The sequence below is a fragment of the Cnephaeus nilssonii genome (genome assembly GCF_951640355.1).
Source record: "Cnephaeus nilssonii genome assembly, chromosome: 6".
Classification (NCBI taxonomy): domain Eukaryota; kingdom Metazoa; phylum Chordata; class Mammalia; order Chiroptera; family Vespertilionidae; genus Cnephaeus; species Cnephaeus nilssonii.
In genome coordinates, this window is record NC_137077.1 from 74,148,905 (window position 1) to 74,168,439 (window position 19,535).

At 39.7% G+C, this 19,535-nt stretch overlaps 1 protein-coding gene across 1 annotated transcript; it reads left to right on the plus strand.

Moving 5' to 3' along the window:
• Positions 1–5,924: 5,924 nt before the first annotated feature.
• On the plus strand, positions 5,925–7,991 carry MYF5 (myogenic factor 5; the record flags this gene model as incomplete). The annotated part of the gene is made up of 3 exons (XM_079773552.1): positions 5,925–6,431; positions 7,276–7,351; positions 7,801–7,991. 3 exons carry the CDS (start codon positions 5,925–5,927, stop codon positions 7,989–7,991), a joined length of 774 nt encoding a protein of 257 aa, XP_079629678.1.
• Between the last annotated feature and the right edge of the window lie 11,544 nt (positions 7,992–19,535).

Below are 19,535 nucleotides of genomic sequence, written 5' to 3' on the forward strand. Positions count from 1 at the left end.
CACAATATACACACTCAATGCCAACTCCCTTTGTTTTTCATTCGTAAATATAAATTGACCATCAGGAGGCGTTTCCTCCATCAAAAGCCACCTTTCCTTCCGATCCAGCCTTTGTAGGGGAAAGTATCAATAACAATGAGACCAAGAGCAACATGAATGAGCCATTTGTAGCATTTTACATATTAGCTCATATCATCTTACAACAAGCTGCAAGAGAAGTACGATTGTCACATCTAGTTTAGAGAAAAGGACTCTTTGGGACAGAGAGGTTCTTGTAAGTATAGAGCCCGGACTCAGAGCCAGCTGATATCAAAGGCTTGTTCTCCCAGTCACCATGCACCCCCAAAAAGAAGCCTTGGGGAAGAAGAAGGAACATTTATTGTCTGGAGAATAAGTTGGCTCTCTTTGGCAATTATTTACCAAAAACTTTGTCTCAAGAAAGATTAGCTAGTAAACTCTACCTTAGAGTAGTAATTTAATTAAAAAAATAAGCGGGAAAGCATTTCAAATGATCCAATCAGGACATGTGTGAATATGTCTGGGTGGTGTGTATAACCATTAATCACCCTTATTAGGTAGCCATGATTTTTTCCCCTGAGGATCAATAAGATTTTCCCCTGAAATGTGTATATATACACACCTATATTTTTAAAAAATCAAGTTCATGCCATGGTGAAATCAAATATTATAATTGACCAAGTGGACTAATTTGTGATTGCACACATATTTATAAAATTTGCATTTTAAACTGCTCAGTAGCAGAATGCTTTTTTCAGTTCATGGACTTTACTTGCTGATAGATTTGATTCAGTCTTTGCAAACCAAATCCTCTCTATCTCACCTCGTTGGGTAATTTGAGAAATTGTTTAGGATAAGTTTGCCTATAGAAGTCTCTTCGTTAAATAGAGCAAATATTTCCCAAAGGCTTCATGTGACCTCCATTGCCATATAGTTAACATGTTAGGCTTTCCAATGAAATCCTTGGTGTGTTTGCAATTAAAGTGTTTTTATTGGCCATTAATGATGACAATCTTTATTAAGGCCAAAGCCAAAACAAATAGGGCCGTGGAAGCAGAAAATCAAGATGTAATAACTTGGTAAAGATAAGTAATTTGGGATTTAAACTGAGCCTCCTCCCAGACAGGCATAAAGTTATCAAGTATGAAATAATAAGTGATTTTCTGTTTTATATTACTATAGAAATAATTTGTAAAACATGAACTGTCAGCTTTCTCTATCTTTAATTATCACACCTGAATCATTGACTTCAAAGCCTGAAGGTAGTAGAAATCCACTTATGTTTAATATAATCTTTTTTTTTTTTTTTTTTTTTTTACTTTTTCACATGTTTGGGGCAGGGTGGGGGTTGGTGCTGAAATTCAGTGTTCCCAACTACTCTTGTGACTGCCAGAGAAGTCTTGGGTTGCTAAAGTAACTTTTAACCTAAAGGTATTTTTTGCTTAAAGTTACAATGTATTTATTTGTACTTTCTCCAAGTAATATTTTATCCCATTTACTTATCTCAAAATCATCCTCCCAGAAAATCATAGCTAAAATATTTTTAAATATTTTAATTTAAACTTTGAATATATCATTTCCTGATTTAATGCATTAGTAAATTAGCAATAACATGGTTTTTCCTCAAAGAGCCAACCCATCAAGACATTTATCCAACAGACCCCTGAGTGACTCCCTTAAACTCAAAAGAAGTGTTAGAAAAGATGACCCTTGGTCCTAGAGGTTTTATTCTGGAAAAAAAAAAAAAAAAGCAGTTTTGTAAGCCTTGGTCAGAGTCAGCTGATGAGATGGAATGGCTAAGCCTTGTTGTTGGAACCAAGATAATGTTGCCAGAACTGGCTACTTTCTCTACTCTCAAGGCTGCTGCAAGTCCTTACTTAGGCCTTTGATCTCTCCTGGGAGCCTTCGAATTCAAGCAGAGGCCAATGTCTTCCTCAGCTGTCTTCTCCACAAATTTTTCCAGCAGCTTTGGCAGGTACTAATGTGTTTACTTAGGTGTTCCTGGTTCCCAGAGCGAAGAGCAGTTTGAAATTGTTTAGCACATTGTGAACTCATATATAATAAGCAAAAATTTCTGGAACAGCTCCTTTTGTCCAAGAGTTGGTCAGTGTCTCAGGTAGAGGCAGAAGTAAATTGAAATGGATGTATGTCTCTGGGTATATCTTCTCCAGCTAAGAGAAGTATGTAGAATTCCTAAGGTAGGCAAATTTTACTAGTAAAGGAAGCTCTGAGCATCATTTTGCTGGTGTTATCTGTCCATCAACACTAAGATTGTTGCCATAATGCTTCAACCAAAATAGGTTACCTTAAAACACACACACACACACACACACAACTAAAACAGGTTGATGATTACTTAAAGGTCTATGCAATTAAAACCTTCTTGAAGTCTAACTTGTAAGAAAATCAAACGTGTTTATTTTTATGAAGAACGTAAAATGTAAAAATTATCTATCTACTTCACCAGGACCTTGGTGGGTTTCCTTTATAACAACAGGCCTCAGCTTGGTTTTCTTCCCCTCGTCTGCCTGTTCTGAGGCTTCCCTAGCAACGCTGGCGTATCCTTCCTAACAACCTGATTACTTCATTAAATGCATGTGCGTTTTCTGGACATGTCAGAGGTCCACTTCTCTGGAGAAATGGTGGAAAAGAGTTTGTATTTTTATTATTTTCTATGAGGAACAAAAGCCAGAAGCTAATCTGTATTGGAGTAAAAGAGAATACCCGAATACCCAGCAGATATTTTTAAGTGATTTTTTAACTTTTTCATATTTCTCTGTTCAACTTCTCCACTCAGAAGATATTTTTTTTTTCTCTGTATCTTTCACCCAGCTTCCCGTTTTCCTCTCCCATGTTTTCCCCTAGGAAAAGAGCAGGGGGACCTCTCCTGAATTTGGGAGCCCTAGGCATCTCGGAGGTGCTGGCTTCCTTTGTATACTGCCTCCTATTTTTTTTATCTTTCTCCTCTGGCCCCTGACAGTAGTTTAAAAGTTCTCTCTCTCTCTCTCCTCTCTCTCTCTCTCTCTCTCTCTCTCTCTCTCTCTCTCTCTCTCTCTCTTTACTTTGGTGCTCTGAGATCCTATTTTCAGCACTTGAATCCCAAGGGTCCTCAACCCAGGACCCTGTCCCCCACCCCGCCTAGCAAGTCCCATTAAGCCGCCAGACTCTTGTGTTTTCTTGGATTCCTTAGTTCCACTCGCCAGCCGCACTCTGGTAAATGTGTTTTGAGATCACCTTACCCAAGACAGCACTAACTTCTGAGAACTACCACTACCAACAGAGCCTTCGGAGCCACAGCTTGTTCCCGGGAGCCGGAGTGCCTGGAAAGGCGTCCCCGCCCGCCGCTGCGAGTTTCTGCTCTGCGGCGCAAAGCAGGCGCGCTGAGAAAAAGAAAACAAACACAATTCACCTTTAGAAGCGTAAGTTAGACAAAGGAATGCCTAGTTGCCAATACTGTGTGGCCTGTGGCAAATTACTACCTCCACGTTGAACTTTGGTTACCCTCTTTAAAGAGTGAATCTAAAAACAAGTACTTCCCATAGTATCATTGGAAGGAGTAGATGAATGAATACATACATGGGTAGGGTTGAGAACGTGCTTTGGCAAATAGAAAAGTCTTCATAATTGTTTGCTACAAATATCCCACGCTGAGGGGTTGGGGACCAAGCCCATTCGGTGCCTGGAGGAAAGAAAGAAATCAGCTGGAAGGCTTGCAGGAGCCTAACTTCCATCTCCCACCTAAACGTTAAGAGCACATTTATTTTTGCCCAAATCATAAACCTGCACGTAACCCTGTGGGGCTTAGGCCAGGGTGCTAACATCTGAGCTCCGTCGCCAAAGGAAGTGCTGGCATTGCCTGTGGGATCTGGCCGAGAATCCCTGGGTGACAAGATCTCCCCACTGTAGTAGGTCAGAGGCAGCCACGTGCACAGATGCGAATGTTTTTACCTGGGTGGATACAGCCTTCATGCCCCCTGAGTCCTTTAGGAAACTGACTCTGTTATCTGGTGTAGTGGCCCTGGGTACTGTTTTCATTTCAAAGCCATCCACTTGCTAACAGTCCTAAATAAGGTGCGGATGGATTTCCCACTGGCCAGACAATTAAGCGGCCCATCGGTGGGAAAGGGAGCTGGGTGTTCACAGTGTGGTGGTAGCGGTGTCTTTGCCTTAGGGATGAGAAAACCTGGGCGAGGAGACTGTTACCAGCACCCCGTAGCAAACCTTAGTGACTGACACCCTCCCACCCCTGGTTTTCGTGGCCTTGGTTTTGGAGAGCAGATCTCACCCTGAGAAGTTAGCACTTCTCTGGCCCCTGCCGACATGGGATCAGCCAGTCAGGGCTGCTTGAGGAAAATAATTTTAGGAAAAGCAGTAGAAAGGAAAGCACCACACTACCCCAAGTAACTTTGGAGCCACAACACTTACTGTACTGGAGGACTGTAGATCCCGGCGAGAACAATCCCTCCTGTTTTAACAGGGACTGCAAGCTATGATCCAAAACCCCCGTCTCCTTAAGCCTGTTTGTGTAGTAAACCTTAATCAATTGTTTTTCCTACCGATAAGCAGCACCCCCAGCCCCTAGTGATCTGGACATGGGCTAAGGCCAGAGGAGGGTTGGCAAAAGCTGATTAATAGATTTATTCTTGCTCAAATGACAGCCCTCCCCTCTCCTCTTCTCCCCACCAAAGTTTCAAAGGCCCCCTTACGATGGCTTTTCTGGGAGGCTTTTATCACGGGAGTGTGTGAAGTTACTCAGGGTTTGTGTTGGAAATTGTACACGAGCTGAGAGGGATCGCTGTACTGGCAGCTGGGATGCATCTGTAACGGTGTTAGTTTGCCTGAAAGCAGAAAATTAGCGACCCCAAAGCTCAGCGTGGCTGTTTAGTCTGTGGAAGGGACAGGGCGGGGCAGAAAGAGAGGGAGAAAGGAGCCGCGCCCCAGGAGAGGGAGTTCACCTTCTTAAAACTGCGTCTGTTCTCATGCAAATCCCAGAGGTGCAGCTGTGCGGACCGCAGGCCCGACCCGGGTCTAGGGAAGGCCTGGTGGAAGGAGGAGGCGCTCGGGAAACGCGTGCGGAAGGGGGAAAGGAAGGAAGATTTTCCCCACCACCTGGCCCTGGAGCACCCCTCCTTTTAGATGACACACACACACACACACACACACACACACACACAGAGCGCGGAGCTCCCGCCTGCCCCCAGGCGCACAGGACTTAGAAATGACAACCTGACCAACACCGAATGCATGTTGTAAGCCATCCAAACTCAGTCCATGACGGAAAGTGTCCATTTAAGTTCTTAGCAACTGTTATTCCGGTCCACTGACAAAACAGAAATCCCGAGATAGCTAAAGTTCCTTAAAAAAGAGAGGAACACACGCTGAACAATAAGGTGATTCCTTCCGCCCAGGCGTGGGTAGGCAGGTGGGCTTTTACATGTCTCACGTTGTGCGGGCAACGGCCAAGGGTTGGAATTCCTTCGCTCCTTTTGTCTGTAACACGCTTTCAGCGGATCAATCCAGGGAGTGCAAGGGAGCGGGTTGGGGACCGTCCCCCCGCCCGGCAGAAAGGCAGTAAAACCATTAGCGTCCGAGGGGCAGTAAACAGCAAACTGTCCCTGGAGGGAAGGCGGGGGTTTGCGCAGACAGCCCCGGCGGGGGCTGCGGTGGGATATGCTAATGGTGCCTGGCCACTGGGGCCGGCCTCCCTCCCTCAAGAATATATAAAGAGCCCTAACCCCGGCCTGGCCGACCCGGGCCGCCAGGCGTCTGCCTTGGTTAATTACCCGAGAAACCGACCAGGGAGCTTCGCCGGGTTTGCCGGGCCCCCAGCCCAGCCGCGCCAGCCTCCAGTGTCTCCCCATCCCTCTCGCTGCTGTCCAGGGGCACCGCCTGCGTGGCCCCCGGGGATGGACGTGATGATGGAAGGCTGCCAGTTCTCGCCTTCGGAGTATTTCTACGACGGCGCCTGCATCCCGTCCCCCGAGGGCGAGTTCGGGGACGAGTTTGAGCCTCCGGTGGTGGCTGCCTTCGGGGCGCACAAAGCAGAGCTGCAGGGCTCCGACGAGGACGAGCACGTGCGAGCACCCTCGGGCCACCACCAGGCCGGCCACTGCCTCATGTGGGCCTGCAAGGCGTGCAAGAGAAAGTCCACCACCGTGGACAGGCGGAAGGCGGCCACCATGCGCGAGCGGAGGCGCCTGAAGAAGGTCAACCAGGCGTTCGAGACGCTCAAGAGGTGCACCACGACCAACCCCAACCAGAGGCTGCCCAAGGTGGAGATCCTCAGGAATGCCATCCGCTACATAGAGAGCCTGCAGGAGCTGCTGAGAGAGCAGGTGGAGAACTACTACAGCATGCCGGGACAGAGCTGCTCCGAGCCCGCCAGCCCCACCTCCAACTGCTCCGACGGCATGGTAAGCCACAGCTCCGGTACCTACCCGGGCGCCCCTATCTTTCCCCAAACTCCCTATCTGTCATTTAGACCAGGTGTGGCGACTACATGTTCAGTGACTATTTTGTTGGCAGCTGGGGGGTGGGATGGTAGTGGCTGTAAGAGAAGGGAGATGCCACGTTTGGAAAGATGCCGGGAAACAGCTGTTGAACGGGACTTGGCGTTTGACTTCTTACCAGGTTCTAGCTCCTGTGCGTTGCAGGAGAGAGTTGCCCTGTGACACAGGTGGCTGTGAATGATCAGTCGCATATTTCACCATCACTCAGTTGATTTCCAAAATATACCACCAGTGGACCCTGTCGTAGACGAACATCCAAAGGCGTCTCTTTCAAGCTCCCACTGCCCCGCAGTTGGTAACGCAATGAGGAAATGGAAAGCAATGGGCGGGCTGCGGTCCCTGCTCTGCTGAGGCCTGGCTGGAAGGAGATGTTGACGCATTCTTTACGGAGGGCGTCTTCTCCACCGCTGCCAGGTTTTAATGGGTTTTCGCCCTGGGAAAGTGTTCCCTCCCTGAATTACTGTGGCTTCCTTCTACTCCAATCCATTTTGCATGGTTAACCCAGTGCACATGGCTGCTGAATTCCACCCCCTCCTCCCTTGGCGGCTGCTTTCCTCTTCTCCCAGCACAGAGGTTGACCTCCCTGCCCTTGCAGTTGGGTGGGGCTAACCCTCCCTAAATCAAGGCAATGGAGGTGATTGACAGTGGTCAATTTAGGGAGCTCGGTGGGCAAGCCCTGCCTTAGTCTAGAGCAGAGAATCTTTTGCCAAGACCTGAAAACAAACGTCTTTTGTGTCTTGTATTACAGCCTGAATGTCACAGCCCTGTCTGGTCCAGAAAGAGCAGCAGTTTTGACAGCATCTACTGTCCTGATGTACCAAATGGTAAGAAGTGATGGCTTCGGAAGAGTTTACAGACAAGTTCACCTTCACAGTTAGAACCTGTCAGAGCAGTCCCTCCCTTCCCCATAGCCTCCAGGAAGGGAATAGATGGATGGTTCTCTTGCGGAGTTCTTGGCAGAGCAAAAGGGACACACACACACACACACACACACACACACACACACACACTTTTTTAAAATCAAAAATCCACCTAACAGATACAAACACGTGCACTTTTGCTTGCAATAGTACTAGATAGATGGACTTTTCACTCCCTTCATTCACTGCCGATGAATTGCTGAATATTTGTTGAGGATTTCTACATCAGGCTTTCTGAGAGCAGCTGACCCCTCGGTGTCAAAAGAGCTGAACTACGGTTTAAAGGGCAACAACATAAGCAAGGCTATATATTTGGGGATTCCTTTTTAATGATTTTCTCTTTGTATCCACAGTATATGCCACAGATAAAAGCTCCTTATCCAGCCTGGATTGCTTATCCAGCATAGTGGATCGGATCACCAACTCAGAGCAACCTGGATTGCCTCTGCAGCACCCGGCCTCGCTCTCCCCAGTTGCCAGCACTGATTCACAGCCTGCAACCCCAGGGGCTTCTAGTTCAAGGCTAATCTATCATGTCCTATGAACTAAAAATCTAGTTTCCATCCGTTCTGCCAGGAGGACCTACAGAAAGAAGGATGCCCAAAGAGTCCAAAAGCAAGTCAACTCTTATATAAAGATTTCCTTTCAGTTGTAAATTTGTACATATTATCTTGCCACTTTATAAGAAATGTATTTAACTAAAAAGTGACCATTGCCATTAATACTTATATCTTTTCTCCTCCTTCCTCGCCTCCTTCCCCCTCTCTTTTATTCTTATTCTTTGCTTTAGATACTTAGTTCCAATAATATTATTTCTGATAGGGAGCAATTTATTGAAGGTAGGTTGTTGCAATGCTTAAATTATATTTTTATTAATATCGCTTATCAAAATATTATCTCTGGTGTTTAGATCTTTATTTTTTTCTTCAAAACATTAGAACAGCTGGAAATAAGTTAGTTATAGGAAAATTTAAACATATTTAACGTTTTTCTCTTTAATTCTTTGGTTATATTGTATTAAATAAAAATATAATAATACTGTCTAATGGTATATATTTTATCTTTTCTTATAAGAAATACATCTTTTTAATGTAAGCACAAAATAGTACTTTGTGGATAATTTCAAGATACAAGACATTTTGAAAATTCCACCATAAATAAAATTGTTTAAATGAAGAAATATTTTGCTTCATGATTTTTTGAAAGAATACCCCTAATGGAATTAGCAATCATTGACATAACATCTTTAAGGTAGGACTGAAAATAACAAAGCAAGTTGGCTTAGAGGATAAATCTGAATATTTACCATCTCATGACTCAGTTTATGTCCTGTTGATGTCACAAATTTAAAAAAAATCATGTTTTCATTTTAATAATATTTCAAGGGAGCCTGCTAAATAAAATTATATTATTTTAATACCTATAGTATATCATAAATCATGAATTAGGTAATATTTACTTTATCTACTTGCTTCAAAAAAAAGTATCTACTTGATACATTAATGTGTTAATGTTTTCAATAAAATATTTAAAAGTATTGAACTGATTTTTTTTGTATTGTTAAAGTGCTGCTTTTAAGAAAACATACACAAACTATATAGTAAAGTGAACCAAACTGCAGTTGGCTTCCTTCTTTTCACAGCCTTTTTGATATTATTAATCATAGTTTGTGTGTGTGTGTGTGTGTGTGTGTGTGTGTGTGTGTGGTGGGCATGGGTCTTTTATTGTTCATCACTTAAGATAAAAAAATAGAACAATTATGTGGAAAATTAGGTTGAGATTATCATTGGGATAATTTTCACAAGTTTACCACTGAGAGAGAGAAACAGGCAGTATTGTTGAAGCATCTAAAGTAACTGTGCACAGAGAGCACTACAAATAATTGTTTCATCTTCTAACTTGGACATTAGTTTAAAGTTGCCAAGGGTTTATACTTATATTTGTTAACCAAGCCAAGTGGCCAGACTCTGCTACAGCTTGCCAATCATACCGTTCTCAGGAAGGTGTTCCCTTCTTTCTGATGTGATTTGTTTTTTCTTGAGCTAATCCAGTCATAAGACTTAAAAGGATAGAAATTATTCTATAAAGGGAGGGAGAGGAGAGGGACTGAGTACAAAAAATAATGTAGCCACTGTCACTCTGTCAGCATCTGCTCTAGTATGGAATACTGACTTTTAGCACACAGGTGCGTCTTTTTTATCCATGATTGGGGAGTGTGAGGAGAATTTAAGAGAACATGATAGAGATCCACATGTAGTTGCAACATAAGTTTGAGTCATTCACTGTTTTTAGACACTGTGCTAGGCACATTTTTCTCCTTCCTATATTTCTATAGCAGGGGTGGGGAACCCCCTTTTTTATTTGCCAAGGGTCATTTGGGTATTTATAACATCATTCACAGGCCATACACAATTATCAACTTAAAAATTAGCCTGCTATATTTGGTCAAACATTTAATTAACTCACCCCCCGTGCCTTGGCAGGAGCAGACCAAATGATTTCTTGGGGGCTCATGGGCTGGATGTTCCCCACCCTTGTTCTATGGAGAGGTTGCAGTTTTGCTGTTGTTCTTAGTAGAATTAGAATAAAAAGGACTATTCAAAGACCGGCTTGTTATTTTTAAAGTTCAGATTTAAAACACATTACCATACTGAGTTCTATTTAATAAAAGTGAGCAGAGAATATTAGGTGATTTTTAATTCCAGTGAATAAAAATTAACTTTCTTACCAAACCCCAGTTATGTCTATAACTGGTAGATGTGCTTGTTATTCTCAGTGGATATTATCATGCCTAAAAGTATTTAGTTAGAGTTTTCCAGCGGTCTGGATTTAATACAGGTGGTGATCAATGCATCAACAAGGACAATACTCTCCCTGCCAGCTTGCTCAGTTCATCTCATTTTCAGTGCAGTAACATTGGAGGCTGGTGTCTACTCAGAAACAGCTCAGCACAGCATGTCACTTGCAGTCATGCACACTGTTCTGACATGGGGACTTCAGAAATTGGTTCTCTAGTAGCCCAGACACAGAAAAGTAATTTCTTCTCCAAGAAAGTAGGTGGTGGGGGAAGGAGTGATATTGGCAAAATATTCACGCAAGGACAGGATTTTGTCATCTATAAATCCATGAAGTGAATAACTGGATTGCCACTGACCCCTTATCAGACCAACTCACCTCAGCTGATGGAAAAATGTAACCCAAATTTCTAGGAGCAACTAGGTAAATGTTCTCTTTACTATCTACAAACCTGATGAAAAGGGGGTTCTTAGGAAATAAGAGTGGAAAAAGTCAAATTTCTAGGAGCAACTAGGTAAATGTTCTCTTTACTATCTACAAACCTGATGAGAAGGGGGTTCTTAGAAAATAAGAGTGGAAAAAGATTGCTTTCTCCTCGTGCCTGGGAAATGCAAGCTCACTGGGTTACACAGGAAACTGTCCAGTGAGGTTATGGAAATGGGGAAGTACTATTTGGAAGCAAGTGGCTTTAGTTAAGGTGTCTTGAGTTCTCCTATTTTTTTCTCAGTTGAAAGATGCAAGTCAGATAAAATCAGTGGCTGTATTATACCCATAAGTTCTTTAAGATGACATTTTTACAAATATTTAATCTGGAAATGGCATTCCTTGAAAATCTTTCTTTGGGTTATAACAATTACTAGATTAAAGTAGTAATTTAAAATATCTGCCTTTCAGAGGTGGTATTTCTGGGAATGATGCTAGAGTAAAGCTATTTGTAACTTCAGAAAAGTCCTGCTCAAATGGCAAAGTACCTCTGAAATATCACCACTGAATGTTCCCACATGGTTGCAAAAAACACACAACACTAAACATCAAATGTATTGCCTTTAAGAATTCTAATTAGATATTTTAGTTGACTACTGATTTAATTGTTTAATAATATGGTACATTTGCTGAGCAGAGATCTAGAATTTAATCCAAAGTATAAACTATGTTTACAATTACTAATGTATTGCACTCTTTTTTATTTTACTTGCCACATCTGTAAAATGGGTTAAATGACAGCTTATGATAAGATTATAGTTACCACTAAAATTATTATATTGTGTTAAAATATAAAAATAATCTTTTGTAAAGAAAAGTAAACCTTATTTCCACTTATGATAATTTATTTCATTCAAAACTAAGTAGGAAATAATAAAATAGCAACTAGCCATATTGAGTACTTATAATGCAAACTAGAGGGGAGGTGTGGTCCCTCAGCCCAGCCTGCTCCCTCATGCAATCTGGGACTGCTGGCTCCTAACCACTCGCCTGCCTGCCTGACTGCCCCTAACTGCTCGCCTGCCTGCCTGATCGCTCCTAACAACTCTGCCTGCCTGCCTGATCACCCCTAACTGCTTGCCTGCCTGCCTGATCGTCCCTAACTGCCTCTACCTCAGCCCCTGCCACCGTGGCTTCATCTGAAATGATGACCGGAAGGACGACCAGAAGGTCGTTTGGCTGTCCGGTCTAATTAGCATATTACACTTTTATTATTATAGATAAGAACATTGAGGCTTAAGGAGCTTAATAATTTGTCCAAGAGCACATTATTTGGGCTGGCTATTTGGGCTTCTTCACAGCACATGTTCCAGGAGGCTCAGATAGAACTTACAAAGCTTCTTATGACCTAACATTGGAAATCCCAGAATATTACATCTGCAGTATTCTTCTGGTCAAATAACTAAAGCCAGCCCAGAATCACTAAGAAGTACATTAAACTTCACTTTTCAATGGGAGAAATAGTAATTAATTTGTAGCCACATCTAATCTACCACAATAACTAGTATATACTTGCTGTCTCTATTTCCTTACCTTTCACCTGTTCCACTCATTCACCAAAATCTGGTTCTGCTTCTGTCACCATCCATGGTCAAGACACCTTCAAATCCATGAACTGTTCCTGTGCTGGGCAAGCTTACATCTCCAGCCCAGATGCCTTCCTTGATCTTTAGACCTGTATGTCCAGCTGATCTTTAGACCTCAATGGCACCTCCAACTAAATGCGTTCTAAATTAAATTAAACTCATGCAGTTCTGCCTCTCTCCCCTACCTTTTAACCTGGCTCCTTTTCAGTGTTGACTCTTCAGTGAATGATGTCACCAGTTAAATAAACATGAAACTTAGGACACACTTCTGATACTTCAATCTTCTTAACCTCTTGTCTAATTCATTACAAAATTCTATGCATTTACTCTCCTAAATCCCTCTTAAAACTCTACTCTCAATATAAACGATGGTTATCTCTATCCAGGAGTATCATAATATCCTCTTAACCTGTCCCCCTATATTTTCTCTGGATCTCCCACTTCTGGAGACAACATCCAGTTTTCCTTTTCTTAGGCCATGTGGTTCAGGTGGCATTGACTGTACTTCCTGGCCCCAGAAAAGAGCAAGTCAACAGGCCCGACCTTGAGTATGTCCTCTTCCTTGGCCATAATGGTTGTTTCATACATAGTCATGTGATCAAGTTGTTCCTTAAGTGACAGTCCCTGGTGATAATATGTGATATTTTTTACTCTAGGTTGCCAGCTCCTTTTAGATCTCAACTCAAGCATTAATTCTAGGGCAAATTTTCCTTGAACTCTTTCATAGGATCAAGTCTTCCTATTCTATGATTTCAAAATACCGTATACTTGCATTTTATCTCCAGGAGAGGAGATTCTGCCTAAATATAAAGCCAACACAGTGGAAAGCTGAGCTGTAATGCAGAGAGTTGTATTCCTGAAAACGTAATTAAGTATCTGTATCCTAAAATGCCTGAATATTTGCTCTTGACCATGCTTTCCAATTTTAAAGTCAATAAATAATTTTTGTTCTTAATCCAGTGTAAGTGGGAACTTTGTTAATTGAAACTGAAGGAATCATGCCTAATACCACTCTGATCTTTTCTGCCTATTCTAGCCAGAGAAATCAACTCAAAATATTCATCTGATCATGTCAACTACCCACTTTCCTCTTATTTATGCACATAGGTTAATGATAGACAAAACTTAATGTGACCTTCCAGTTTCTGCATGTCTATCTCCTATCTCTCTAGCATTATCTCTTTCTAGAGGTAATGTCAAGACCCTGCTCTCTTCTCTCTGGACACATAAGGGACTTTTTATCCGTCACCACATTCTCTCTTGCCAAAGGAGCTTTACACATTCTCTCCATCTAGTCCTCTCCACCCTTTAATTCATCTAGTCAATTCCCAACCTCCTTTTAGATCTCAACTCAAGCATTAATTCTAGGGCAAATTTTCCTTGAACTCTTTCATAGGATCAAGTCTTCCTATTCTATGATTTCAAAATACCGTATACCTGCTCTATGTTGTATATCTCATAATTGCAATTATTCAGTAATTCGTGTGATAATTAACATTTGTTTCCTCCACCATGAAAAGCAAGGACCTGTTCTTGCTCAACCCTGTGTTCCCTGGACTATAGTAGGATATTTTGTGTATGTATATGAATAAATGTATATTGTTGAAGCATTTGTTATGAAAAGCACTCTCATTTTCCAAACTTTTCCCTTCATAGACTTCCTTAGTACTATTTTCTTCTTTTATACCAGTTCCTTAATTTTCTGTTTTATGTCAATTTCTAGTACTGACATTTCTTATTCTGGCCAATCTTTGTATATTTGTTCCTTAGGGTTTCGTTGTGTGGCCTCTTTTCTTCTTGGTCTTCTGTGGACCTTTTCTACTTCCATAGCTTCACCTCATATGGTAGAGGTTTTTCTACTATTGCCTCATCCATACCTTTTCTAAGAGACACTGCTCCCCCACACAACCTCTGATTGGCATGATTGATCTTTTCATTAATTGTTAATCAGTTAGAGATGGATATCTGAGTGGAGGACAACAAATCCATAGATTGACCAACATTTATGAAATGCATAGTTTAATTGCAATGCATGAATTGAGATGAATAGATTCGTTTTACCAGAAGTTCAGACTCAGAGAAGCAAATTACCATTTAATAGTGGGAACTAAACTGAAAGGAAGGGTTGATAGGTCATGTGGTAATATACAAGTTAGGTAAACCAAAGAAGCCCATTGGTAGAGGGATAGAGTGAATTGAGCACCCACTATATGCCCGCTATTTGTAGTAGATCTAGAGCCTGGACAAAAGTTGAAGTTGCTTCCCACTAATTCACCACTAATTAGCTGAGGGAACTTAGGTAAGTTTCTGAAATTCTCAAAAGCTCTTTTCTTAACTGTAAATGTGATAATAATACGATATAAATCATAGAATTTGTGAGGATTGCATGATATAAGGCATATATATGATATCTGTAGCTTAGTGCCCGATACATAACAAATACCCAAAAATTATAATTAATGAAAGAAAGAATAATGGTTGAGACTTCATCATTTAGGATGAAGATTCATAAGTGCCCGGTGCGGGGATCTTTGGAACTATCCTGATTGCAAGACATCCACCTGGCCCTTGGGCCAAACAGATTCCTTATTACTCCTATGAATCCTATATATGAGCTACTTAAGTGTAGTTGTAACTAAAAGAATCACATTAACCATCCTCCAAATATTAATCAGCAAGATTTTCTTAAGAAGGCCATTCAAAATTTAGTGGGCAACTGAACCTTTTTACCTTAATGGCAATCTCAACATGAACAAGATTGAACTAATCTTCTACAGTCCCACTTTTGTGACATCATATGCATATGTGAGCATGCAAATTTAAAATATTTTTTTTATTTCTCTCATTTTCCCTCAAAACAATTAATTTAGTTTTTCAGGAACATAACACAAAAAGAATTGTAAAAAGAATAGTATTAATACCAATAGAAGCAATCTGTATTTCCTTAATAAGTATAATTGTCCACACTGTAATTTATGAAATTAGTCTAATTTCTATAGTTTTGCCTACATTTAATGGGATATGGTTTCTTTTCTACTTAAAAGAGTTGTTTTAAATTGAACATCTTATAACCAATGGAATTTTAGGGTCAAGAAATGTTGACCCTAAGCAAATGTTAAGAAAGGACATTTATTAAATACTTCTTTTATACTAGGAACTGGGTTTTACATGTATTATTAATTTTGATCACTAATAGATAAAAATAATTACTTCTCCTCATGGAGTGACTGCTATCCCTGAAACGGCTTTCGGAGCCTCATATGCATAATATATAACTAAGCATATAAACCGTTCAGTGATATGAGTACTACCTACTCCAGACTAGAGCTGATGAAGGAAGGGCTTACAGACAGAAAGTAATGTAACATGATTAATTTTTAAGTGAGGTCCTTGTAAACCCTCCACTTACGGATCTATGCAGCAACTACAGAATTCAGTGAAAATTTGAAGCAAGGAAAATATCTTAAGGAAGCAACTAAAATCTTAAAAATTGGACGTATTTTAGAGGGAAAGAGTGGGTGAGGAAGTAAGGGGTTAACCAAAGAACTTATCTGCATACAGTAGTCTGGGGAGGGGTGAGAGTAGAGTGGAGGGGGGCTCAATGGGCGGGTGGGGAAGGGACATCTGTAATACTTTCAACAATAAAGATAGTTTTTTAAAAAATAGTTGTTTTAATATTTCGGTAGTTTGGAAATTGGCGAGGGGGGAGTTAGGAGGACTAATTAAGCGAATATTTGTAATGGCCCATATATGAGGTGACATTGTCCTTTAACCCCTGCTGAGTTGTGCAGCACAAGGGCAGTGGGGTGTTTCTCAATGAAAGTTGTTGACTGATTGAACCACTGAGGTTGTGTCTGCATGATGCCAGACATCTGGATATAGAGTAAAATCCAGTCATCCAGATGTTTTGGTTACATGATATGTTGCCATCAAACATTTAAAACTTTTTGACTGCTTTTACTTTTTCATCCATCAGAATAGCATTGCGTTAACTCAGCTTGAGCATGTACCAATTGCTATTCCTTGAATTTTTACCAGAGACTGGTCATCAGGTTGCCAGTGTGGATGAATCACTAGAATGTAAATAGTGGTATAGCAGGCAGGTGAATATTGAAAAAAGTGAGAACTGGTAAAACATGAAGAAAGTGAATGCTTCATATTATCAGAAATGCATTTTAAACAATATTTGTTGTGGTTTTTCTTTTTTTACTCAAAGAATTTTCATTGGGTTGGGTGTCTCAAGCTTACAGCATTACAGTTCTCTAAGTAACTATTATTTTTTCACATCAAAGCTAACTCCTTGGAAATATTTCACAGATAATTAAATGTTAACACTTTCCTTCTGTGCACAGTTAAATGTGATATAAAAGTAAAGCATTGTAATACCATATTGAGTTCACTAAAAGTAAATTTTATCCTCTTAAACAACTATATTGCACCTAACAATGTATTTAAAAATCTAATTCTGATAAAACTATATACTGCTGCAATCAAGTAATATGGTGGTAACATAAAATAAATAATACCTTTATTCTTTGAAAAAATTGTCTCCAAAGCAACATATATAACTTGAATATAAGAATATATTAATTTATCATTGAAGATAATGGCATTAATCAAATTCATGCTATGCCCATATGCTAACCTGATTTGTTGAGAAGTAAAAGTTCGAGTAAAACAACTGGTTAACTGGATGCTTTGTGTGCATGGAAATAAGGAGATTAGCTGCTATGGGGTTGGCCTTTTTATTCTTGACTCGCTTACTTGGCTTTACATTCTGTGTATAAGGATAATATTACCTGGAAGATGAGCTATCTACACAGGAACAAGACAAGGAGAATTAAGGCAATTTCCTGGATAACTAAGACTTCACCAACTTTATTAGTATATTTTGGGAGAAATATGAGTTCTTGGCTAAAAAATATTAAAAGTGTGTGTTTTTTCTTACTAGGGAGGCTTTGAAGTTCCTTGAATGCAGAACCATTCTCTGTCTCCCTGATACATAGTCTTGCTTTAGACACATAAAGTGGATAAAATAAATGGTCATTGAATAAATTTCTATTCTCATATCAATGTGTATACACAAGTAGAATATCTATTGGAAGAATTCAAACTTTTTTCCATCTCTAATTGCAGATCAGAATATCCATCCTATTTGAAATGTTATAATCTCTTTCAGAAAGACAGGATATATGATAGGAATGGTCTCATACAAATTTAGAATCAATTCAACATGAAGAAATGAGTATCTGTAATTGCATCAAAACAATCTGCCAACATTTGAATAGCAGTAAATTTTTTTTTAAGGTACATGAAGAATTTTTAAAGTCTTTCAGGCTTGCTATGTTGGAGGGATAAATGTCTTTTACATTGACATGTTGCCAACTTAAAGCATCTAAAAGTCCTTTCAAAATTACATGTAAACAAGACTCATTTCACCCACCTCTGGGCTGGAATGTGACAGCTGGTTAAAGTAAGCATAGCAACAACACACAACAATGTCAAACAGGATGAGTGGCTTAACCAATCAAAAATAGAGCATCAAAGTAAAACTGCTCAAATTAGATTTCTGCCCACGACAGAAAGGTTAAATATTCTGTACTGGTATAAAGTCTCTAGAATCCATGATGACCACAAAGGTCGTGTTAGTGAAGCCAACCGAATTCAAGATGTTATTAAACAGCTCAAAAGTTCTTTCATATCACATAGGGACTTTTTGTGGTTTTCTGATCCAACATAGAGGATATAGAAAAGCTATGTGTATAGAGTAGTTAAGTGAACGAGCTATGACGTAAAAGAGACCTTGGTCAAGTCACAAGTTCCCAATTTATAAATTAACAAGACTTTCCCTCTCTGTGCTTTATTTTTCTCAGACCTAACATAGAGTTCTTAATCACCTCCGAGAGCTGTTTTTAGTTGTGTATCAAGCTCTGAAATCAATTGCTAGTGCATAGAACACATGCCATACCTGGAGATAATTAATTTTACCTATTAGTGGTCTGCAAAATGTATATAAAATGCTGTGGAGGGGATTTTGAGAAATATTTCCCAATAAACTCAACTATTCTTAACCTGGGGAGCGGACAAGTAGTTGGCCCATAGTCCAGTTTATTTTAAGGTATTTTAACATAGTGTTTTGGTGGGATGTTGCTGAAGCACAAAAGCACCTAGAATACATTCCTTTATTTTCCCTCTCTCCCTCTAAATCCCTTTCTAGGGATCAAATACCATAACCAGAACTTATGTTTAGGTAGAACTAGAGAAAATATAAACATACTAATTTTTCTTTTTTCATTTGTTTCTGCATAGTAATAAATATTTAATCAAAATTTCAAAATGAATTGTTTCAAACTCATTTAACAAACTCTAGAATTTTCAGATATTAATGTTTATATAGAAATCTATATATACTCTAATATTAAAGTTATTTAAATAAATTACCTAAAATTATTATTTCTTTTATTTTGGTTAATTTACACATTTTATTAAAATATTACTTTCAACACCAAAGACTGTATCTTTCCCACCAATCTCCTTCCTGAAATTTGGTCTTCATTCTTTTAATTGTAAATGAAGATATGATTTTATTATGTTTTCACTATATAAATTAAATTCTGAAATAGTAATAAATATATATGAGAATATAATATAAAATAGCTATGAAAACTGCTTTGTAATAATCTTTAGAGAAAAATTTCTGAGTTACACTTTGGAATCATATTCTAGTGATTGGCATACGTGATCTACAATCATATTAAAATACAGTGTTCTTCAACCTGTCTGGGTTTATATGGCTATTTCAGCACATGAGGAAAGATAATTTTTAATTATTACTTGAGTGTGGTAAGCAAATTCACCTTTTCCTTTTTTTTTAATCAATGTATAACAAAATTAGAATGGCAAGACATAGCTCACCAAAACTTAAATGCATAGGATTCTAGTTGTTAATCTAATCCTCTCTGGAGGTTAATTCTTAAAATCATGGCTATTAAGTTTCATGTGTTATATTTACGGTGGCACTTGGGAACATTGACAAAGGATTGAGTATCTCTGGTATGTCCATTCTAGCTTTACTCGGTGAGCAATATCACTTACTGGTAAGTTATATGAAAGACTTCTATTTTTATGGTGGTATGTTTTTTAATTACTTTACATGTTAGCTCTAAGTAAATGTTTAGTCAAAAGTAATGACATTTTCTAAACTGTTGTAAAGTCTTTCTGCT